At 41.7% G+C, this 17,066-nt stretch overlaps 3 protein-coding genes across 5 annotated transcripts; 1 reads left to right on the top strand and 2 right to left on the bottom strand.

Moving 5' to 3' along the window:
* Positions 1 to 2,889, top strand: LOC135586856 (urease accessory protein D-like). 3 transcript variants are annotated; one of them, XR_010491539.1, is made up of 8 exons: positions 1 to 142; positions 246 to 311; positions 584 to 658; positions 971 to 1,015; positions 1,205 to 1,438; positions 1,887 to 1,969; positions 2,281 to 2,415; positions 2,547 to 2,889. XR_010491539.1 is itself a non-coding variant. In XM_065127321.1 (8 exons), exons 1-8 carry the CDS (start codon positions 23 to 25, stop codon positions 2,670 to 2,672), a joined length of 918 nt encoding a protein of 305 aa, XP_064983393.1. In that variant the 5' UTR covers positions 1 to 22; the 3' UTR covers positions 2,673 to 2,889. The 3 variants fall into 3 exon arrangements, 2 of the variants coding, with proteins under 2 accessions (XP_064983393.1, XP_064983394.1); XM_065127321.1 differs by having other exon boundaries at positions 2,247 to 2,415; XM_065127322.1 differs by lacking the exon at positions 1,205 to 1,438 and having other exon boundaries at positions 2,247 to 2,415.
* A 310-nt stretch (positions 2,890 to 3,199) lies between these two features.
* LOC103999494 (UDP-N-acetylglucosamine diphosphorylase 1) lies at positions 3,200 to 11,813 on the bottom strand. Its single transcript, XM_009421254.3, has 15 exons — positions 11,603 to 11,813; positions 10,980 to 11,034; positions 10,712 to 10,863; positions 9,438 to 9,477; positions 8,112 to 8,201; positions 7,925 to 8,034; positions 7,784 to 7,858; positions 6,500 to 6,539; positions 6,250 to 6,332; positions 6,097 to 6,174; positions 5,317 to 5,460; positions 5,078 to 5,145; positions 4,077 to 4,191; positions 3,772 to 3,928; positions 3,200 to 3,606 (listed from the first exon to the last, which is right to left on the bottom strand). Exons 1-15 carry the CDS (start codon positions 11,771 to 11,773, stop codon positions 3,509 to 3,511), a joined length of 1,476 nt encoding a protein of 491 aa, XP_009419529.1. The 5' UTR covers positions 11,774 to 11,813; the 3' UTR covers positions 3,200 to 3,508.
* A 2,245-nt stretch (positions 11,814 to 14,058) lies between these two features.
* On the bottom strand, positions 14,059 to 16,990 carry LOC103999495 (protein RGF1 INDUCIBLE TRANSCRIPTION FACTOR 1-like). Its single transcript, XM_018818029.2, has 4 exons — positions 16,646 to 16,990; positions 15,131 to 15,205; positions 14,868 to 15,008; positions 14,059 to 14,637 (listed from the first exon to the last, which is right to left on the bottom strand). The coding sequence occupies exons 1-4, from the start codon at positions 16,838 to 16,840 to the stop codon at positions 14,305 to 14,307; spliced, it is 744 nt and encodes a 247-aa protein (XP_018673574.2). The 5' UTR covers positions 16,841 to 16,990; the 3' UTR covers positions 14,059 to 14,304.
* Between the last annotated feature and the right edge of the window lie 76 nt (positions 16,991 to 17,066).

Raw genomic sequence — 17,066 nt, 5'->3', positions numbered from 1 at the left:
AGAGAGATAGAGAGAGAGAGATATGGAAGGGGAAGAGGAGGAGAGGAAGAAGGGGAGGGTGGTGGTGGAGATGGTGGGGGGGAAGTCCACCGTCACCCGCTGCTTTTCCTGCTACCCTCTCAAGCTCATCTTCCCCAACAAGGTATACTCGTCTCCTTCTTCTTTGCGCTGTCTTACCGTAATCATATTCCCGTCTCCTTCTCCATCTCTGCTAATCGACGGTTTTTCTTTGATACCACTAACAGGTGGGCTCCTCCAAGTCCGACGCCGTGTGGATCTACGCCCTGTCCTATGGCGGCGGCATCGTCTCGGTTCTCTCTCTCTCTCTCTCTCTCTCTCTCTCTCTCTTGTTCCTTATTTTTTCTTACAATTCTTGCAGTGATATTTGAAAGTTGTAATCAATGGGTTGCTTTTAATTGTCTTTTTGTTCTTTTCCCTCTTCTTTTTTTTCGTAATCAATTCTTGGTGTCAAAAGTTGCTGCTTCCTCTCTTTTTTTTGTCTTCTTGTTCGTTAGAAAACGTTGGCCTTTTGAAGCCAGAATCGATTATTTTCGACGTTTTCTTTTCTTTCCCCATTTGACAGGGAGATCAAATCTCGTTGGAGATAAGTGTCGGCGATGGCTGCACCGCAGCCCTTACAACGCAGGCTTCCACCAAGGTTTGGATCATTCATCCCCTTTTCATCTTATTGATCCCAAAGAACACGGATAGTCAGAAGAAGAGTTCGTATGAAAGCCTAAACTTTTTCTGTCAACTGCACTATCTGTGAGCATGATATAACAAAAATTTGGATTCACTTATATCCTTATCAATCGACTTTTCTTATTGTTAGTTAAAACTACATCCAGCTGACTAGATTTAATATGTTGATGTCTTTTCTGACATCTGATTATATTCTTCCATTTTCCTTCCTCCCTCCCCAAAGCAGTATTCGTCTGCCCTAATCTGCATTTTGTCATTTCTTAGACAGGTATACAAGTCTGTGGATTCAAAGTGTTCGGCACAATTTCTTGAGGTATCTCATTTCCAGAACATGATATTATTCCGAGATTGATATAGTATGGTGACATTTTTTAGTTTGTGGACTACATTCTACCTTTCGTCATTGTATCCATGCACTTAAGTGAAACCAAGTTATTTCTTCTACCGGAAATAGTCTGATTAGTAATTTTTGCAATGTGTAACTTGTTCGTTCATGCGATAGGCTAGAGTTGGGAGGAATGCACTTCTAGCTGTTATCCCTGATCCTGTCACCTGTTTCTCGACTGCTAAGTACTCCCAGATGCAGCTATTTAGGGTGCATTATGATTCAAATTTGGTTATTGTTGATTGGGTTACTAGCGGACGCCATGAAAGCGGAGAACGGTGGGAATTTGATCTTTACAAGAGTACGAATCACATATACCTGGATGGAGATCAACCTCTATTTCTGGACTCGGTAATGCTTCCCCTGATCATGGATTTGGAGACATGGCTTGCATAAGTAACCATGTAAAATAACCATTGTACTCTTTTGCGTTGCCGTTGTTCTTATATAAATTAACAAGGTTTCTGTCAGCCTCATGTTCAGATGTAAGTTGGTGCGGTGGAGCTTATCCTTGATCATAGCTAGTTAGATTGTGAAAACTGTTACAAGTTGTATGTAGTCGTGATCAGTATGTACACCTACTATTATGTGATATTATTAAGTAGAGAATCTTTGGAGAGTTGGCCACTGTCAAATGATTGATTCTCATCACATCGTTGCATTTGTCAATTGAAAAAAACATCAAGAGCATATCCATGTATTGAATATACTAAATATGATAATAGATTTAGAATATATTTTGATAGTGCCAGTGTAGTTCTTTGAATTTGTAACTAATTTACATGTATCATCTAAGCAGGTTCTGCTGGACAAAAGATCTGATACCAGTATTGCCGAGCAGATGCAGGAATACCAAGTCATGGCAATGGTCATAATATCAGGGTAGATCCATCTATCTTTTATTTATTGTTTAACTTTTGCAGTCTTCTATCCACATTTCCCAGTTCACATGCATTTCTACAGTCATAAATAAGAGAAAATTAGTATAGCTAATAATTTGCATACCATCCAAGAATTTTCATGAATTATCGAATCTGATCTTGAGGTAAATGGGCCAGAGTTGCATTTCACAAATGAGTGGAATCATCCTCATTATCATGTGGCAAGGCACTTGACAAGTTGATGGTAGATGGAGCTAATACATTTCTTTTATTTCTAGCCCAAAGTTGAAGGATCTGCGATGTCAACTGCAGGAAGAAGTTAAGCAGATGATGTCAAGACGTTTACGTTCTCCTAATACCAACATAAGTCATCATGTAAGATCAGAACCCCGACATGGACCAACAAGGCCTCTGCTGATTGCTTCTTGCAGTACCTTTGGTCCTCAGGTCTCTCTCTCTCTCTCTCGTTCGATATATATATATATATCGTCTTTTTTGTTTGTCAGTTAAATGAACGAGAGCATGTTACATTGTATTGTTATTCTTGTTGACCTGTGGTGTCTTTGGATCCATAACAGGCACTAGGAATGGTGGTTCGTATCGCAGCAGTGACCACCGAGTCGGTCTACATGTTCCTGAGGCATCACCTTACTGCATTGAAACCATTCCTTGGAGCATCACCATATTGTCAAGCTGGAAGATGAGGACAATCACTAACATATGCTTTTCCGAGGAAAGCCAAAAAATAGTAGGAAGTGATCTTATGTTCATTCCACAGCCACCGATCCCGGTGAAGGTTTGAGTGTGTGTGTGGGAGAGTTCAATCAAAAGTTTTATCAAGCCAAAGTGTGAGAAGAAGAAACCAAGTTATTTGTTAAAGAATTTAAATAAAATAGAATTTTGTGACAACAAGTTCTCTTTGCCTCCAACTGTAACATAGATGGCATGTTTATGTTTGACCACTCAACCCTTTGATGCTCACTTGAAGCCACAACTTTATTTTCAGCTCAAGTCAGAAATGTTTGGATGAATACATCATTCGACTCGATCATTCAGCTCGCTATATTGCCATCGCATTTAATTCTAAATTTATTGCCTTAACCGTCCCATATCTTACCTGAATCTTGCTGCAGCTTCAATAGGAAATGACAATGCAGTTGTCATCATATATATTATGGGGATTATATAGAGGAAGTAGTTTGTGTGAAAAAATGTAAAGAGAAAAACAAGGTTCAGATTAATTTGGTACTCATCATATATTATGGAGATGTAAAAGGAGTGCTGACAATGCAGTTGTTTCAAACACAAAAGTGTAATATAAATTACATACTTGTGGTTCCCGTGCTCTAAACATTGTCGATCCAACTTGGATCGACTGCGATAAAACTCTGGTGACTCGAGAGATACAAACTCTTCATGTGTCGAAGATTATGACTGGTAAAATTCAGATAAAGGATCATAGCTGAGGCAAACCGTGTCCGATACATAATATTAGTGTACACAAGATTACAGGCTGCCAAGAGCGTTTTCCCAGCCTGCCTCAAAATGAAATTTCGCACGGTGCATGAAACGTTCTCCCACGGCATAACCCTTCGAGGTTCTCCCCAGCGTAGGAGCAAAGAGGAGAGATTTCAACACCTGTTACAAAGATGATGACCATCACATTCTCTTGTTGCGGCTTGATTTTGTTTCATGAGTAGATCGATAGTATCTAACCAATGGTAGGAATTTGGTGTAGCATTCTATCATCAAAGGATAGCAGCAACATGGCTACAGATACATGCTTTAAGGATGGAAGATTACCAGTTAAGTATAATGGAACTGAATGCGTTAAGAAGCCGCCTGCAGCAACCACCCAGCGACTATGGAGGCGGAGAAGCATCAGGCGAGCACTATCAGGAGTGTCGTAACTTGCCCCATTGGCATTCTTGACCGGCGCAAATTCCTCCTCCCGCAAGACCTGTTCTCCAAAGCAATCGCTCGGTGATCAGTTCAATAAAATACCGTTCGGCAGTCAGAACAAGCCAATGAAACCATGTGTCCCTGCCAAATGAAGAATAACAACAATAACAATAAAGTGCTTAAAATGGAATTTATCGGAAGCCAACCTCAAAAAGTGCCATTGATGGAGCATATGTAAATGCATCAAATACGAACTGCTCAAGTTTTAAACCCATAGTGTATCCGTGGATCGAAGGAATTTTCTTCTCAGCTAGGTGGTAACTGCAGTGGAATCAACAGTCTGTCTTAGATGTGCTCTGGAAGTAACATTTCAAGCTCTACATGACTGTTTAGACAAATAAAACTAAAATGAACTGAAAATGACAGCTTTTCTGATGTAGAAAATTGAACATTCTTACATGAAGGAATTGGATGAACCAATAACTCATTTGGTAAGTGGTGTTAATGCATGTAAATCATTAAAAAGAAAGAGAACTAACCACCTATAAGAAAATTTTACCAAGGTATGCAATACCGTACCGTACCAGTGTTTCGAGGTTGGCTCGGTACGGTACGGTACCGGCATATCGAGCGGTACACCAGGACGTACCGAGCGATTTTAAATATTTTTTCTCTTACTGTAGCACGGCTACACTATAACACTGTAGCACAATCCGTCCGGTAGCGGACGGTCCGCGTACCGGTATGCCGTCGAACCGATACGTATCGCCCGTACCGGACGGTACCATTCGAAATTGCATACCATGAATGCTACATCATATAGTTATAGAAGAAAAACTTGTAAACTACCATAATGCTGCATCACATAGTTACACAAGGAATAACTATAAACCAGTAAAAAGAAAAACCTAGGAAGTGTTTGTCCGTCGTATTCCCAAGGATTTAATTCCAAAGAATAGCTTGCCCGGTAGCTCAGGAATTACTAATTGTAAGTCTCTTTGCATGGCATGTCAAATATATGAACTCTAAAAGTTTATTACGGGTTAGGAAATAATAGTTCAGAATCATTCATGGACTCCAGCTGTGGTCATCTACTTAAATATGCAAGCTTGGTTGCTAAAGATCAATCACGGATTAAACAGGGAACTAACATGGACTCATGGGAGAACTGACCATATAGAAAATCAAATTACCAAGGAGAACTTACATGCTGTCCTTTTCGAGGCCATTTGCCACTTGGTTCAGGAAATCCAGAGTGAACATATGTAAGCATACCTACATAGATGTGGTAATTAGAATATAAGCACATCTGTTTCTGACAAGTGAAATCATTAAATCAGTTGTTATAGTGAAAGTGACAATCTTAGTTAATGGATCTGTATAGCGAGATCAAACCACAAGGCTAAAAGACAAGATATTCAGCTAATGAAGAGAATAATGATTTACGTTACTCCAACAATAGCGTAGGCGCCCAGTGCTCTGATTAATCTCAGTAGTCATTGATGCATCCATCTCACTGTACTCTACCACCGTAAGAGGTCCACCTCTGCCTCGCTGGACAAAGACTCCAACTTTCTCTTGTGGATAAGCCTGATTTTATGTCCAAATTTGACAATATGAGTTCCAGATGGAACATAGTAACTTAAGCCAACACAAGGTAACTCAAATCAATTAATGTTCATATATCCAAATAAGATTACTAGAATTAGCCAGAATATCAGAATATTGTAAATTTTTCTCGAGATCCTTGCAACTGAAGAATGATAATATAAGATATGAACTAAATATGACACTATAAATGATTATACGGAAATGTTATAACTATGTTAGGAAGCTAAACTATACAAACAACACAAGTTATTCTTTAATTAGTTTCCTAAGTGCAAATAGCAACTTCCAGCATTTGATTATGCATCTTGGACGATCATCTTCAATTATACCGCATATCTCTCTTGAGCAATTTGAACCCTGCCAATTACAAGCTGTGGGAATGTCCCTACCAACTAGAAAACCCAGCAGGATAGAGCAATCAAAATCAAAATCGAATATAATGGTTTAATGGAGCATACTCCTGACACTGTCTCAAAAAGGGAACAGTCCATAAGCAACTAAGGCGTCATTGAGAACCTCTGATGAAATGATCCTAAGCTCAACTTTGCTATTGTGCAGTTTAAACTGAAAAGTTTTAAGTTAAGATGTTCTACAAAAGGACATAATTTTCCTTGCCTTCCGGACGACTTTTGCTGCTGTAGCCACACCTTTGTCAATAAAGTATCCTAAGAACGTCGGATCTGCTACACGAACCTGCTCTCAGGTGGTCAAATTAGTAAGCTGCAAATTGAAGGCAGTTCACCAGACTTTAACCAACAACATTCTCACCAATGCATTGTCAACCCCATAACAGTCCACATATCTCACACCTCTCATGGCCATGTCTTCCAGCAGCTTTGACAATTTAAGAGCTGTGAAAGAACAGAAGAAATCAAGTGTGAATATGTGAAGAAGAGTAGCTAACCTTCTGCTACAGTAAGATTATATATGTATATCAGATATGCATCATAAATACACAATACATGAACACGATAAGATTAATATATGAATATCAGATATGCATATAAAGATGCAATACCTGAATAGAGTCCACCATTTCCATCAGGAGCCTTGGACACCTGGATTTGCATAAAAAAGGCTGTTACCAATTTCATGCAGCAAGAACAACAGTACTGAAGCTTAAAAAAATAGAGTTCCAAAGGCATCATATGCTGCTGCCTTGGCAGATGCAGCAATTTTTCCAACCCAAATGAAATTATGAAAGTATACAGAGAGCACATGTATTTAAACCACCACTAGGGAAAACCCAGAAGCAGTTTACCTCCACACGTAATCAAGAAGTTAAAGCCTTAGTCTAAAATTGGACTGAGCCAAGGGCATCTGTTCTTTATGAGTTCAGGTAGTGCATGCAACATAGTAGATACAAAAATATAAGATGGCGGGACAAAAGTAGAGGATCCTCCTCATATTCTATCATTCTCTTCCTCAACTTCCACCTTCCTCTTAACTCTACCTCTAACGCTACCACTTTTCTCTAACCCCACCAAAATGCCAGTAATATTTGCAAATTATTCTTCCCCTGCCAATACCTCTATCTCACCTTCTTAATTTGTCAGCTTTATAGTCCTCATATGCATTAGTGTACCTTCTAATTATATATTTATAGTAGAAAACATATGTCTCGACATACTGCAAATGAGGTATGCAGTACCATATATTCTGCACAAATATTGTTGAAGAATCAACCACAAGCAGCAGTTGCACACTCCTAAAGAAATATTCCCAGTTATAAGAAGAAAAGAGAAAAAAAAAGATTTGAGATAGAAGGATGATGGAACATATGAACGCTAATCTATAGCAAATTAAGTTACTGTCTAAACCCAAGAGAACATGAAATGAAGATAAACGGTTAGACTTGCCAATGACTTCAACGGGAATTGTTCAGTGCTTGGTAGCAAGGGTTTACATATCATTTGTGTCTCAGTTTTTTTAGTGTTGTGGAGCTAAGTGACAACATAAGATAGTTGAAATCAGGTTGTTAATCCATCATAAGAATATGTCAAACGTTACTGATCCTCTCAACTTTAAGTGGCAATCGGAATGGAGCTATGTAGGGATGGAAAAACAATCAAGTTCTTTAAAGGTAAAATAATATCATTTATTAAAGATCACAAAGCATCTAATACTATGATCAGTTAAAGAAGATAATTTCTTATTGGCCAAAGATGATCATCCAATCGGCATAACAATGTCATAAAAGCTAAGTTGCAGAAAGAGAGAGCTACATACAATTGCATACGGAATTTAGGAACCACAAGCTTTAGATATATGCGAAGTAGAAATCTTGAATGGAGGACCATACCTTGTATGGTGTCTCCATGATGAATCTACCATCGCTTGAAACACATGGAAGGGTGCCTTGTTGGAAAAAGGTCACCTGCATCAGAAAGAAATGTCGGCCCAGATCTTTTCCAACAGAGAGTAGGAAGGATGTATGTCTTACTTGATCAACTTCCAAGCCAAAATTCTTATGTCTTTCAAAAAACCTGCGGGTGGCTTCATCAGTAAATGGGCTAGTCATAATGTACCATGGGATTGGTGGCACAAAACCAGCTGATAATGGCAGTAACATGGAACATGGTAAGCGGACAGTTGAGATACAGTGAAAGGATTTGTGTAGTAAACCCTACCATCATTTGACTGAGCTGCAAGTCTTTGGAGACGCAAAATTCTCTCAGCTTGAATTTGAAAAAGTGACTTTCCAGATGGAAGACCAATATCTAAAACAAGAAATAAAGAGATTGTATACTAATTTAGCAATTGACAGAAGTGCTTAATATCAAACCTCAGCATTTAAAAAAGGGCAACAGAAAATTATTATTAGCTGTCAGATAACGTATAGGAACATGTGAGAGGATTTAAGGGCAGATGCAGTTCTTAACCTAATATCTTTTGAGTTTGCCATGGAATTCCCTCGAAAGATGTTCTTTATGAATAGAATAATCAAGTTCATATGCTAAGCATAAGGACCCCTTGCATGGAGTCAAATCTCATCTAGCAAGACAACTGTAAGTGGGTAAAGCTTCGTTGTTTCCTATAATAACTAGGGAGATATTAGAACGATCACAAGAAGTCACTTCTCTGATAGATAAATAAACAAACAGAACTAGTCTAAGATTGTAGATGATAAAAATGAAATTTGTACTTAGATACAGAAAGGGATATTTATATGAAAGAAGACAAAATTGCTTATCATAAGGATTAAATCATGATGCTTCTAACAAGAAATATCTAGTACAACCAGTGGCCAGAGTAATGGATATGTGAAATGTTGGTAAATAGGGAATAATTAGCTAGACTGCATAGAATCAATGATAAAATGCAGATACACATGGTAAAAATGTATAAATGACTCTATGCAACAAAAGGCCCAGGTTTGCCCAAAGAGGCAGGCACCGCAGAAGACGTGAAGATGAGGGAAAGGTCAATGCCATAAGCCGTATCAATTGTTTTGCAAAAATTATTCTTTAATTTAAGGAGTGAAACTAAAGCGAAGTACTATGCTGACTCCATGTTGATTGCTGAATTACTAGTTAAAGATGGGTATTGCTCAATGCTCTTGCAGAAAAGGAAGCTTTTTTGTCCAACACCAATGTAAGAGATTGCATCGGAAAATTAAAAGATAGGTATATCAATACTAAAAAAAGTATTGGATAAACAGTTCATGCCAAAGAGAAAGGAAGAAAAATGAGTTAAAAGATTTAAGTAGTACATACTACATATAAAAGATAAGGACTAGTTTTGGGATTGACCATGCGAGCGGGTTTAAAGAACCGACTGCATATATCGAATCAATTGAATGGATCACTGAGGTTGAGAGAACAAGTTTTACATCTAATTTTACTGCTAGAAAGATGATAAAATATTTTTTTTGCAACTGACACTTTGGACAATAAATAAAAATAAATATTTTATTACAGGTAATCAAGTATAGAATTCATAGATAAGCAACTTACTAAAGCATCCTTTAGGATCGGAACTACCAAGCCGAGTCCCCTGTGCCAAAATCCAAAAAGAAATATAGCAAATATAGAAAGTAAATAAAATAACTCATTGCATTTAATCAAGAAAAGGTAACCACAAGAAAATAATAATAATAAGGTGATACCATGATAGTATTATTGAAAAAATATTGAAATCTCAATTGGTGAATTTCAATAAAAATGTAGCGGAATTTGTCAAGCTTTATCAGTAGGTTTTTCAATGTGGTAATCTTTAAATTAGGCAAAAAAATCTATTTAAGGTGAGATTACAACAATGATAAACAACAAGCCATTAGCTTCCTAAATCCCTTAAGCATATTATATATTTAGGTAAAGATGCAGCATTATTGAATAAGACCACACATATGATAGATATGATAAGGTTTGATACCCAATAAGAAAGAGATGGAAAACCAAAAATCTTTTGGATGTGGCTTGGTTTGACATGGACATCAATTGTGACCATCTGGATGTGCAAGACAACTTGGATAAAGGGGCTAACCCCAATTGACCCTCGCCAAGTAACTCCGTGACCTTAGCATCACCCATCAGAACCAAGATTAACGCTTGGCTACCATTGCAAGGCCCACCACATAACCTTGCACCGATGACCTCCTTGTGTGGGATGTCACTCTTGTTGACAACTTGTCAGCCATCGACAATAGAGTGATAGTGAAGTGGGGAGGGCCAAACTGCTGACGGGGCGCAGACCACACTCGGAGTGCCGTCATTGTAAATCCTGGTTAGTCATATTCTCCAAATGGCTGCTTCCCAACCTGGCATCGTAAGACCCTACTACAAACCTCCTGAAAGTCTTGTTCACCAAGTGGCAGCACTTTCTCCATGTCCACTTTCCTGAGCCTGACTTGAAAGGCATAAGGGCTCGGGCTCTTGTCAGAGCAAGGTTCTCTCCTGTGTGGTTCATTTAGGTTCACCATATAAACCCTTCAGGGTATCCAGTCATCAGTTGCACAAATGCCACAATTCCTGGTCATCTCCCTGATTCTATGTAGGAATATCTAGCTACAAAATTACACACGGAGGAATTAAACAGACTTCCCCTAGTATAACTTTTTTAACTCCTCTTCCAGTTTCACAATTGTGGTCTGTTGCACCGCTAAATAGATTTCTTTTTTTAAATACAGTAATTGTCGAACAAATTCAAATGATAAGGATGAATCTACGAAGGTTAAAAAAAACATATAAGCATAGCTGCAACGAGAACATGTGTTAATTGGACTACGTACCTGTCCACCAGATAAAAGTACAACAGCTAACTTCCCTTCCGAAATGGCCTTCAGTCCCCTCTTCCACCACCTCTCTCGATCTTCAAGAGTTCTCACTTCTACGGTCGAGACACTAGATTCCGGAACAGGCTCCACGGCAGGCAAATATGCACCTAATTGTTTGCAAGAATTAATTACAGGAAAAAGAAAAAGGATCACTCTTCGAGATCCAAACACGAGCAATTGAGATTCCACCAAGAAAGCACAGAAGAAGGCAGATAGAACTCACCTTGAGATCCAAGTGAGCATCTGATGATCCGATCGACCCGTGGAAGATCTAAGCTCTGGCATTATACATATGGTAAACAAGCAAAACCAAGCACGTTATCGGAAGGGAAACGAAACCCGTGGTCATCGAAACAGGAAAACAAAATCAAGAACCAAACGAATCAAAGAACGCTCCTATTCCAAAATTCTCCAGTGGCGACAATAATTTACAACGATTTGACCTCTCGTACACATACGGCACGTAATTAGAACCGAAGAAAGAAATTTTAAGAAAAACAGTCCTAAAACAGTTAAAGATGACGTTATCATGCGATCTTCCTGATAGGCTTTGCTCAATTAGATCAACTACCATTTCCTCCTCCAAGAATTCAATCAGATCGAAGGAATGGAACTCTTGTACCAGAAGACCTCAGTGACATTGTCCGACTAACTTAAATTATCAAGAACCCGCATTAGGCGATGAAACAACAAGGCCGCAGGTCAAAAGAAAGCAATCTTCGATCTCAAATTCCGTTTAATTCAACAGAGATATTTCAAGAAACCATATTTTATAGAATTACAACAAATGGAGCGACAAGAAGTAACGATCCACTTGGGAAGTAACACCAAGCGGAGGGACCGTACCTCGATGTCCTTGACGAGGAGGTCGCGCTCCTCGGGCGAGAGCTCGTCCCACAGCGCGAAGGCGTCCTCCTGGCCGTAGTCCTTGAGTCGCTCGAGGAGAGCTTGCGGCGGCGGCGGCGGCGACGGCGTCCCCCTCCGCCCGACCTCGGATCCCACCACCATCTCCGTCATCTCCGTGTCGGTGCGCGGATGGACTGAGCACACCGAAGCCTCGACGCATCGATCTATATCCCGGAGGCTGATACCAAAGGAGGAGGATTCGCTGTTGTGGACACAACACCATTTTATATTTCAGAACCAATGAAATGCTGCCAAGTAAGAATCTAGGGGACTATACTTGACCGTCGTAGCAAGAGGCATTCGGCGTTTCTGCTGTTGTTGTTTTAAAAACCAGAAACAGAAATGTCGGTGATCGGTACTTTTGCTTCCAGTAGTGTTTTTTGTTTTTGCTTCCTCTTTTCTTTTGTGTGTTTTTGTTTATAAGCACAAGTTTTGGCAGCCACATACAGAGCAGATGGTTGGTAATCAATATGGATCCATCCTTACGACGTCATGTAAATATTGGAAGGTGGACGAGCATGGAGCTTCTTCCCCTCCGACAATACAAAAAAAATAGAGGAGCAGAAGAGCCCACAAAAGAGACCCAATAATTGAAGTGTTGGAAGGAGAGAGAGAGAGAGAGAGAGAGAGATGGGAGTGAGGGTCGAGGGATGGATCATGTGGAGTTCTTTATTGAGCTCCTTTTTGTGTTTGTTGGTGGATGCAAGAAGCAGTCCTCCTCCTCATCACCGGACAGATAACCTTCATATGAGGTCGGACGTCTGCGGGTCCAGCAGAGTCGACTACCACATAACGAGGAATTAAGAAGCCCTGATCCATTCTCTCTCCATCCTTTCGGTGCTTCCTCGAATCATTGCGATGTGGAGGTCTCATCTTGCATCGCTTCGCTTTCACTCGTCCCATCTTTTTGCTTCGCAGACATGCTTGCTAATCGCAGCCCTCTTTCTCTCTCCTTTTCAATCGACTACACGTTTGCCTACGTTCTGATATAATGGGCCGGCTCAAGAACATGTTTTCCTGCTTCAGGCCCATTAAAGATCATAACTTGGGCCTCGGCCTCCACTGCAGTGAACGAGCCAATAAATCCCTCACTATAGTTTTGCATGTCACTATAGTTTTGTTTAGATCTGATATCTAAACAAAAATTAGCATAAGAATTTATCGTCGATACGAGAATTGATGTCAGATCTCATGTTCTTGAATATAGCAAATAAAATGACGAAGCTCGCCACCTAAAATATCCATAAATGATTTAAAGAGGCGGAGACGGCGCCACCGAGTGAGTGCGTGCTGTTTTAATGATTGCACCAGTGTGAGAGCACACCGCAGCAGACGGGGGGGGGGCGGGGGGAATCAAATCTTTGTCCCTCCCATGGGAATAGTATCGACGGAGATGAATGTGAAAGTTGGAGATGTAGGAAACATGGAAATGAGTGACTCACGTACGACGATAGGGATCCAAAGCACTGAGAAAACATCGCCTCGCTTTCTTTCTCCGGCAAACAGCGGGGTGGAAGCCAAGCCATTATGGTTGGTTCATCCACGGAAACACATCGTCGCCATATCATGTCACGGTCATCTCCAGCCCTCGGAACTAAACCGGTAATGAGAAATGCCGGAAAAGATTCATTCCCCTCGTCAAAAACAGGGCTCTGTTTTGCCTCTGCAGTCAAAAAAGAGGAGGAGTGCGTGAATTGTACTGCAGACGATACTTGAGAATCTTCCGGTTCTTTGTGCCAGGTGCAACGAATGGGGGCGTTTGTGCCACGGCAGGGATGGTGGAAAACTCTGGTTCCATGGAAGGAAGAAGCATGCTATCAATCATTGCTGGGCGCTGGGACATCCTTCGACGACCGGAGCAGAAAGCACACACGAGGGTGGGGCACGAAGAGGAGGGGATGGGAGATGCATCACAAGGGTGGGTGTTCTGTTCACCTCTTGAATTCCTCCACCAAGTAGAGCGGCAACCACACATGAGGGTGGGACCTGAAGAGGGCACGGGGTGGGCGGTGGGTGTTCGGTAGCACCTGGGAAGCCCCGGTGGTTCCTCGGGGAAGACATCATCCAAATAATTCTACACTCATCTCCTTCGCAAATGATTCCGAGGAAGACACCAAACTTGGCCAAGGATATGACGGTGGTGGCAAACACTGCCGGACCCGTTCATCTCGTCTTTCTCCCTCGTTTCTTTCTGGTTAAACTGAAGCACCATGGAGAAGAGAAACATGCTCAAAGCTTCCACCTCCAACAAAACTGCTTGCCCATTTATGTGAGCGACAGAAATGCTGCCCGGTAGGAGGAGATGGAGAAGAGAATTCATCTCCGTGCTCTTGTCCCTACAACAAGTTAACATAAAACGTAACTCGATGCTTGTGCACAACTTTACCGAGCAGACCGAACAAAGATGATGACAGTAGTAAGCATAGAAATAAATCCCCATCGTTACATTCGAAGGCTACAGGGATAGATACGGAAGTTGTGCATTCCATTGCATCAGTACAAAATTGGTGGGCGCTGCGAACCTCAAACATGGGTGCATCAATGTCCACCTAGTCAGTAATGGAAATCCTCAATCTTCCTCCATAGACCGGCAACATACTGCACATGATCTAGTAATGACGAGAAAGCATGGGACGACGACACTAGGAGAGAGGTGATCTGTGAGGGGCGCCCTTCCTCCTGTTGTTCAAAGACAGGACTATCTGCGGGAAGAAGCCTGCATTACTCTTGTTCTTCTTTGTTCCCGAGCTACCCTTCCCTCCATGGCCCGACGGTGAGCCGACCTTGCTCTGCATTGGCCGTTCCAGGACTGCGCTGCCTGTGATCTGACCGTCGTCGTCGTCGTCGTCGTCGTCGTCGAGGGGATCGGAATTGTCCATCCGGAGATTCTCGAAGTGAGAGAAGGCAAGCTCGGACTCCTCGAACCGGAACAATATGCTCGATAGATCCACCCCTTGCAGCAGAACGTGATCCACCTGCACTTGAGAACATGTCATCATACTCTAATAATCTCTGTCTGTGGCTTAAGATTCCACCGGTGTCTACAGTGGAACATGCCCTTTTGGCCGGTAACATTTGGCTTTCCATATTTGTTCGAACGATGGATCGATTGCGCTCGTGACAAGGATGGTCGAGACAACAGCGTTGAGTGGAGAGACAAAAAGCGTTCATCACAGGACCCCTTTACAACTAGTATGAACAGTACCTTGCAGGAGAGGGAGCAGAAGTGGAAGGGCTCTTGGAGGATTCTGTCACAGGTCAAGCAAGTGTTGCCAGAGACCTTGGAGGGCCTAGATTGAGGCCTTGGCTTCAGAAACACCACTTTGGCGCTGTTTATGGTGTAAGGCTGTCAAACAAAATTAAGGCATCAAGGAATCATACGCTAGACTCGAGAACAACGAAGGCAACACTCGATCTAAGTTACTCGAGGAACATCAACCGACGAGTCTTGGGAATTTACGGAAGCACCTGAACAAAAGAGCAGTCTATGAGCTTCTCCAGATCATCCAGTCGAACCACATCGTTGTATACGTAGCGTCGCACCTAAACAGTCACCAAAACAAAAACAAAACAGAGCTGATTACAGAGTCGTATCGATTGCTGTTTTTGCTGATAGATCGAAGTCGATGCGGCGTGCAGTAAATTGCAAGATAAGTCGAGCGGAAAGAGCAGATAGGAGGAACGTTTGGCAAAGTACTTTTATTTGCTTGGATGTCATCATAACTGATGAATTGGTTCTTCGAACATAAAAAAAAGCAGCAGGTGATGATACCACGACGACAAATGTGAAGCCTCTTCCAAACTTGGAGCTATTGGCTCCTCGGGGAAGATCACCCTGAACCAGAGAGTGGGGAGGTAAAAGTAAGGAGAAGATAGAAAGCTTTGGAGTGTCGAGAGGGCCACAAGATCAATTTGGAACGGTGGCTGTATGGTTCACAGAGTCACTTGTACCTCTGTGAATGAATCAGAGGTACAAGTAATCACGAGTAGGAAGAGTCCCATTTGTATCAGCTAAAGTTGGAGGTTCTCAGAATGAATCAGGAAGCATGAAAAAGGGGAGCCAACAAGTCCTCGATGAACAAGAATATTTACATCGGCAGTTAAAACCGGTTTATGTGATGTAGATTCGCATATTTGGATAAACAGAGGATGCTGAGATCAAAGACATGCGAGAAAATAAATAGCATGCCTATAAATAAAAGACAATGACCAAAAGAGAAACGGATTCATCTTCCAACCAGCAATGTGAGCTTCTTCAGATGGAGCCATCACTACCACCACCATTTAGGAAGCAATGCCTACGAATCCATTTCTGACGGTCACTGTACTCCTCTGCATCTCTTTCTCTCTCTGGACTGTATGCTCCGGAAATAATTATTGGTACTGCGAGTATCAGAAAAGAAAATTGAAGTGTTGCCGCACCTATTCCTACCACTATTCAAGCAGCAGCAGCAAGTAGTGCTTTTTTTCTGAGGCCAAACAAAACCTGATCAAGATGGCAGTAATCGTCTCCGCTCCAGTGGAATAAATTAGCGATTCCAAAGCCCGAGACTAAGAGGAAACCAGGATATGCGAATTCTTTGCCAACATGCATTATCTTCTCCTGGTTCCCCAACTGGACATACAAGAAAGTAAAACTAGCATCATCAGCGAGTAGTGCCACCACTACATCGCTGGTCTCAGATGATTTAGATAAAACAGCATTGGCTAAATCAATCCAGTCCTGAGATGCTTCCTAGTTTAGTCATTCGGAAGATGGGTTTGGTTCAACAATCGACGGCTACTGAAATCAATTCATGAATCAACCAATTCAGACACTAGGAAACGCAGGAGTCCTCTCCGCTGCAACGAGCAGCAGGATCAAAGCTAGTACTTTTGCCGCAACAAGAGAAGATGGGTAAACAAAGAAGCAATCCGGCAAAGGCATATGATAGATTGGAATAAGAGAAGGACGAGAGTGCAAACAGAGAGGGGAAGCCTGACCTGGAGGAGAGGGTGTGAAGGGTGGGCGGGCACGCAGTGGGGGCAGATGCTGGTGCAGCACCCGAGACAGAAGATGTTCTTCTCGTTCTTCCTCCGCTTTTCGTGGCTTCCGCACCCCACAAAGAAGCTCTCTTCCACCAGAGCGCCCAGCCATCCCGGCATTCCTCCTCCTCCTCCATACTCCCTTCTTCCCATAAACACACACACACACACACACACACTCTCTCTCTCTCTCCCCTCTTCTCTTCTCTTCTCTTCAGATTGTTCTGAGCCAAGTCTCTCTCTCTCTCTCTCTCTCTCTCTCTCTCTCTATCTCTCTCTTCACGTGTACTACGACTGGTTTAGTCTGAGCTGAGACGATTAGAGGGGGGGAAGGGTATCGACCTTGCTCCCTCTATTATATATAGAGGAGGGTGACAAG

The sequence above is a fragment of the Musa acuminata genome, chromosome BXJ2-9 (genome assembly GCF_036884655.1).
Source record: "Musa acuminata AAA Group cultivar baxijiao chromosome BXJ2-9, Cavendish_Baxijiao_AAA, whole genome shotgun sequence".
Classification (NCBI taxonomy): Eukaryota; Viridiplantae; Streptophyta; class Magnoliopsida; order Zingiberales; family Musaceae; genus Musa; species Musa acuminata.
The sequence above is the reverse complement of the archived record's forward strand: the minus strand, read 5'-3'. Positions and strand labels throughout refer to the sequence as shown.

Coding starts and splice junctions, on each gene's coding strand:
- LOC103999494 (XM_009421254.3), bottom strand. CDS start 11,773: ATGACGGAGATGGTGGTGGGATCCGAGGTCGGGCGGAGGGGGACGCCG. Junction 8,202..9,437: donor CGATCCTAAAGGATGCTTTA/GTAAGTTGCTTA, acceptor TTCTTGTTTTAG/ATATTGGTCTTCCATCTGGA. Junction 7,859..7,924: donor TTGGCTTGGAAGTTGATCAA/GTAAGACATACA, acceptor TTTCTGATGCAG/GTGACCTTTTTCCAACAAGG.
- LOC103999495 (XM_018818029.2), bottom strand. CDS start 16,840: ATGGGAAGAAGGGAGTATGGAGGAGGAGGAGGAATGCCGGGATGGCTG. Junction 15,206..16,645: donor CTTCACACCCTCTCCTCCAG/GTCAGGCTTCCC, acceptor GTGACTGTTTAG/GTGCGACGCTACGTATACAA. Junction 14,638..14,867: donor TCTGCTCCCTCTCCTGCAAG/GTACTGTTCATA, acceptor TCTCAAGTGCAG/GTGGATCACGTTCTGCTGCA.
- LOC135586856 (XM_065127321.1), top strand. CDS start 23: ATGGAAGGGGAAGAGGAGGAGAGGAAGAAGGGGAGGGTGGTGGTGGAG. Junction 312..583: donor ATGGCGGCGGCATCGTCTCG/GTTCTCTCTCTC, acceptor CCCATTTGACAG/GGAGATCAAATCTCGTTGGA. Junction 2,416..2,546: donor GCAGTACCTTTGGTCCTCAG/GTCTCTCTCTCT, acceptor GATCCATAACAG/GCACTAGGAATGGTGGTTCG.